Source organism: Salmo salar, chromosome ssa08 (assembly GCF_905237065.1).
Source record: "Salmo salar chromosome ssa08, Ssal_v3.1, whole genome shotgun sequence".
NCBI lineage: Eukaryota > Metazoa > Chordata > Actinopteri > Salmoniformes > Salmonidae > Salmo > Salmo salar.
The window spans coordinates 4,426,181-4,432,646 of record NC_059449.1 but is presented as its reverse complement, the minus strand read 5'-3'; the positions used below and the strand labels follow the sequence as shown (position 1 = coordinate 4,432,646).

General features: G+C 43.0%; 1 protein-coding gene across 1 annotated transcript; it reads right to left on the bottom strand.

The window, feature by feature from the left end:
* Nucleotides 1–1,306: 1,306 nt before the first annotated feature.
* Nucleotides 1,307–4,440, bottom strand: LOC106609961 (transmembrane protein 134). Its single transcript, XM_014209030.2, has 8 exons — nucleotides 4,229–4,440; nucleotides 3,267–3,532; nucleotides 3,084–3,151; nucleotides 2,860–2,946; nucleotides 2,632–2,708; nucleotides 2,148–2,192; nucleotides 1,971–2,024; nucleotides 1,307–1,663 (listed from the first exon to the last, which is right to left on the bottom strand). The coding sequence occupies exons 2-8, from the start codon at nucleotides 3,477–3,479 to the stop codon at nucleotides 1,581–1,583; spliced, it is 627 nt and encodes a 208-aa protein (XP_014064505.1). The 5' UTR covers nucleotides 3,480–3,532; nucleotides 4,229–4,440; the 3' UTR covers nucleotides 1,307–1,580.
* Between the last annotated feature and the right edge of the window lie 2,026 nt (nucleotides 4,441–6,466).

The following is a 6,466-nucleotide window of genomic DNA, read 5'->3' as shown; positions in this document are numbered from 1 at the left end:
CTTATACCTGCATTCTGTTTTGTATGAAGTAAGAATGTAAATTGTTGATCTGTATTTTGAATAGAAAAAAATAAAATAAAAGTGAGATTACCCTCTACCAGTTGAATCAAATCAAGTAGTGTTGGTCACATACACATGGTTAGCAAGAAGATGTTATTGCAAGTATAGCGAAATGCTTGTGCTTCTAGTTCCGACAGTGCAGCAATATCTAACAAGTAAAATCTAACAATTCCACAACAAATATCTGAGGAATGGAATAAGAATATATGGATGAGCAATGTCAGAGCGGCATAGGCTAAAATGCAATAGATAGTATAGAATACAATATATACATATGAGACGAGTAATGCAAGACATGTAAACATTATTAAAGTGACTAGTGTTCCATTTATTAAAGTGGCCAGTGATTACAAGTCTGTATGGAGGCAGCAGCCTCACTGTGCTAGTGATGGCTGTTTAACAGTCTGATGGCCTTGAGATAGAAGCTGTTTTTCAGTCTCTCGGTCCCAGCTTTGATGCACCTGTACTGAACTCGCCTTCTGGATGATAGCGGGGTGAACAGGCAGTGGCTCGGGTGGTTGTCGTCCTTCATATTTTTGTCCTTCCTGTAACATCGGGTGCTATAGGTGTCCTGGAGGGCAGGTAGTTAGCCCTCAGTGATGCGTTGTGCAGACCGCACCGCCCTGTGGCTGTGGGCAGTGCAGTTTGCGTACCAGGCGGTGATACAACCCGACAGGATGCTCTCAACTGTGCATCTAAAAGTTTGTACGCGTTTTAGGTGACAAGCTGTTGCGCCTTCTTCACCACACTGTCTGTGTGGGTGGACCATTTCAGTTTGTCGGTGATATGTACGCAGAGGAAATTAAAACGTTCCACCTTCTCCATTGCTGTCCCATCGATGTGGATAGGGGGGTGCTCCCTCTGCTGTTTCCTGAAGTCCACAATCATGAAAATGTGATTGTTCGTTGATTATTTTTTCTCCACTCTTCTCTTGATGTGGTTAAGTTTTCCCTACACACCAACATTATGCTTTTCAAATGCTTATTGTTCCAAAAGTAGCCAAAACACTGCACTGCTCCAAAAGTTGCCAAAACACTGCAATGCAAAACACTTTATACTCTTGCACGCAGAGCGAAAATACTCATCATACCAGTCATTAACATCTTGGGTATGTGGCCCCACCAAACACATCAGAGAAATACCTAATACTTTCGGCACCGACCGCATCACAGCTGTCCTAAAATTCCCATGCGGTTTGCATTAATCCAACAGCAGCGCTACTAACAAACACTGACTCAAGGAGACCTTTTAAAAGTAATATACAAAAAAACAGGTTTATTGTAGTTTCACAGTCACTATTTACTCACGAGACATGACAAACACAGGCAGGGCAAATCAGACTCCTTCTCTTCCATAAAGGATGTGCAAGAAGCTATCGAGGCACAAAGTGGTTGAGTTTGCAATAGTGGTCAGTATAAAGACAGGATAAAAAGGTTTGACATAATAAGAAAAAACATTTGTTACATAATTGAAAAAAGTACAATTCTCAAAATTAGACAAAAAAGGTGTAGTGCAATGGGTCATTTTTCAAAATAGGGCAAGTAGAAGAACTTGAAGCCTCTTCTTCCCCGAACCGCACAACTGATGTAAATCACATGGTACACTGAGGGAAAATGAGGGAAAACAATTACCACACTCTTTTAATCATAGTAATGCACATGTAAACTGTAAAGCTTTTGTAATGCCTGTGCATATTTAATCTGCAGATTACTTGTATCAACATACACAGTGATAAGTCTGTGACAGTAGGGACTTCTACAGACCATTACAGGGCTGTTTAAGTTCACATTCCCACCCACAAGCACTGTCCAGAAGTTATGATTAAAAAGACAGGAGAAAAGGCTGAAAGACGAGTGAAACATGAAATACATTGACAATACAACCAAGTCAAGGTAAAGAACACTATATACCCCCAGGAATGAAGAGAAGAAATCCAGGGACGAAGAAAATGGCACTTGAGACACCTGTGGAAAACGTCAAAGATACCTTGTCAAAGCCCACAGTAAAGGACTACCAACAACCAAGAATACAGACATCTTCACTGATATGTGACAACACACCCCACATTCACTGAATCTCTTTCTTACCTGCATCCGGATTCAACTGTATTACGACACCAGTGAAAATGAGAGCTGAGAGAAAGAAAACATGGACATTTTATGAAAAGGCAATCTCTCAAGATAACTAACAATAGAAATGAAAACACAAGAGGAATAATTCCGAGGCAAAGTTCAGTGCCATGAATGCATTACAATGGCTGACAATGGGTGGTAAAAAACAAGACATCTATAAAATATAAACCGCCATACACAAACTAAATGTTAGACTGCAGTGTTTCCCAACCCATTCCTGGGCAGTGTGCACATTTCTTTCCTAGCCTAGTAATAACACACAGGATTCAATGTATCAGCAAGCCTTTGGTTAGTTGAAACAAGTGTGTTAGTGCTGGGCTGGTACAAAAATGTGCACACCTTGCGCGTTCCCCCAGGAATGGATTGGCGAAAAACACTGTTGGAGGAGAATCATGGGAGATGGTTTTTTTCTTCTTTCAGCAGAGATGGTGTGACTTACCGACTCCAGTGACGAGGAGAAGGAATGAGGCGAGGACCACTCTTCTGTTCTTCTTCACCAGAGGGTGAGATGTCCACCTGAGGAAAACAGCAGGGTTTTTCGTCAGTCATTGTGGGTGTTTGAGAGTGTGTGTGAGTACATCCTTGATCTTATGTAATATTGTGGGCGTGGTTCAGTGTAATGAATTCTTGTGAATGACTGTTTGTGTTTGTGTGCGTGGTTAATTACCCGCAGCAGTGTGCAGAGAGCTGGGTGACAGAACTCAAAGTGCTGAACGACCACTGGGAGCTGCAGTAAGACAGAGTCGCAGGATCACTGAGGGGGGCAAAAAATTGGAAGTTGAACATCTTTATTGATATCATAGAAAATAAGGAACACACATTTACATTTGAGGGTGCCATTCTCATCTAGGTAAAGCCAGATGCAATCACAACACGCCAATGAAGACAAACCTGATTTTGAAGAAGTTATTGAAAGAGGAATTGCCACTGCTGCCCAAGACGTCTTCATTTTCCAGATTCTGTGCGAGCAGAGAGAAAGAGAAAAATGATAGGTCACCACCACACATCATCACACCCTGATATCACTTCTATGTGTGTGTTACATCTATACGTGCGTGTATGATGGGGCATCACCTGGTACTTCAGACTGCTGCTGTGGTCGGGGGAGCCAGCCACAGCGGAGGGCGAGTGAGTCTGGGGTTTGGCAAAGGACAGGGGACCGAATGTCATCTCTCCCCCCTCTCTGTCTTTCTCTCTGCCCTTCCATCCTTCCTTCTCTCCATCAGACACCCCTTCATCCTCTCCCTCCAGCACAAACGCGTCATCGATGCTGAACTGCGTTTCCATAGCTGGCGTTTGCCAATACTCTCACACCTTGCCGCTGCTTTGGTTGATATACACTGTGGGTTGAGGGGGAAATTCAGCAAACAATGGAAATAAAATCAAATGTACAAAAGCAGATTTTCTATCCAAGGGCCATATGTGGATGTCAACATAGGGCTCTGATTTAGGCTAAACTAATAGCTATAGTGGACTATAGTTAAGCTAATAGTTAAGTGGACTCGTCTTGTGTTAGCAGTTCGACATGTGTGAAATCGACATCATACAGCCAGCCTTTGGGTTAATGATTAACCACATTGAAACTTAGGCTGCATGTCGTTTTCAACAAAGAAAATTCAGCGATATTTATTTAATTATTTTCCCTTTCGTATTTGTAACATTCATCTGAATTAAACAGATCTTGCGTAGATCTTTGATAAACCAAATTGTTTACAACTCCATCTCCACTGTACCCTCTAACCCTGCGACTTGCAAACACGTCTTTCGTAGATAAGGACATTAAGCGGCATACTAGTAACGTTATCCGGTTGAAAAACGTTAGCTTTGTGGTAGAAACAACATGAACAAAGAACGTTGCTAACTAATAAACACAAATGCGTTTACGTCAACGTACATTATTATCTGAAGCTCTTTATGAGATAATTATTGGAAACATTTAAAAGCTACTTTTAATATCTACTTTATCGGTTATGTCTACATTGTTTGGTTGCACTGCTCCGCTAACGGCTAGCAAATTATATAAGGAATAAACTTACTCTTTTTCAGGCAATTTGACTTAAATTTCACGTTTCCATGTGCACATTCACATAATTACATTATTTGCTGTAAGCCTTTGTTTGTAATATGTCATACGAATCAATACTGACTGCAAAAACTTCCCAAAACTTTAGACTTTCCTTATGCATCCGGTTTCCGATTGGACATGACTGAGTGAAACGTAATCGGATTCTAATACGCCCAAATAAAAAGGCTCTACTAATCGATCGCTGCCTTGCAATGTCGATTTATCATGTACTTAATAAGGGAAAAATGTATTATCCATAAAATAACACGAATGTTCATTTTTATTCGTTCATGTTTGTTCATTTTCATTCGTTCATGTTATGGTTATAGCGTAACAACAATCGGCACGCAGAAATATTATATTGATGTATATTTTTAAAAAGTTGACCTTATCAATGTTAATCAAGATGAATATACATAACTATAAAAAAAATACAAAGATAAACTATACTGAACAGAAATATAAATGCAACATGCAACAATTTCAAAGATTTTACTGAGTTACAGCTCACATAAGGAAATAAGTAAATTTAAATAAATAAATGTTGCCCTAAAATCGAATCGTACAACACTGGCTCCGACGCTCGTCGGATGTGGCAGGGCTTGCACACTATTACAGACTACAAAGGGAAGAACTGCCATGAGCTGCCCAGTGACACGAGCCTACCAGACAAGCTAAATTACTTATATGCTCGCTTCGAGGCAAGTAACACTGAAACATGCATGAGAGCATCAGCTGTTCTGGACGACTGTGTGATCACGCTCTCCGCAGCCAATGTGAGTAAGACCTTTAAACAGGTCAACATTCACAAGGCCCCTGGGCCAGACAGATTACCAGGATGTGTACTCCAAGCATGCGCTGACCAACTGGCAAGTGTCTTCACTGACATTTTCAACTTCTCCCTGTCCGAGTCTGTAATACCAACATGTTTCAAGCAGACCACCATAGTCCCTGTGCCCAAGAACACTAAGATAACCTGCCTAAATGACTACCGACCCATAGCACTCACATCTGTAGCCATGAAGTGCTTTGAAAGGCTGGTCATGGCTCACATCAACACCATTATCCCAGAAACCCTAGACCCACTCCAATTTGCATGCCACCCCAACAGATCCACAGATGATGCAATCTCTATTGCACTCCACACTGCCCTTTCACACCTGGACAAAAGGAACACCTATGTGAGAACGCTATTCATTGACTACAGCTCAGCGTTCAACACCATAGTGCCCTCAAAGCTCATCACTAAGCTAAGGACCCTGGGACTAAACACCTCCCTCTGCAACTGGATCCTGGACTTCCTGACGGGCCGCCCCAGGTGGTAAAAGTAGGTAACAACACACCCGCCACGCTGATCCTCAACACGGGACCCCTCAGGGGTGCGTGCTCAGTCCCCTCCTGTACTCCCTGTTCACTCATGACTGCACGGCCAGGGACGACTCCAACACCATCATTAAGTTTGCTGATGACACAACAGTGGTAGGCCTGATCACCGACAACGATGAGACAGCCTATAGGGAGGAGGTCAGAGACCTGACCGTGTGGTGCATGGACAACAACCTCTCCCTCAACGTGATCAAGACAAAGGAGATGATTGTGGATTACAGGAAAAGGAGGACCGAGCACGCCCCCATTCTCATCAACAGGGCTGTAGTGGAGCAGGTTGACAGCTTCAAGTTCCTTGGCGTCCACATCACCAACAAACTAACATGGTCCAAGCACACCAAGACAGTCGTGAAGAGGGCAAGACAAAACCTATTCCCCCTCAGGAGACTGAAAAGATTTGGCATGGGTCCTCAGATCCTCAAAAGGTTTTACAGCTGCACCATCGATAGCATCCTGACGGGTTGCATCACTGCCTGGTATGGCAACTGTTCGTCCTCCGACCGCAAGGCACTACAGAGGGTAGTGCGTACGGCCCAGTACATCACCGGGGTCAAGCTTCCTGCTAGGACCTCTATACCAGGCGGTGTCAGAGGAAGGCCCTAAAAATTGTCAAAGACTCCAGCCACCCAAGTCATAGACTGTTCTCTCTGCTACTGCACGGCAAGTGTTAACGGAGTGCCAAGTCTAAGTCCAAGAGGCTTCTAAACAGCTTCTACCCCTAAGCCATAAGACTCCTGAACAGCTAATCAAATATGGCTACCCAGACTATTTGCATTGTCCCCCCAGCTCCCCCCCACGCTGCTGCTACTCTCTGTTATTATCT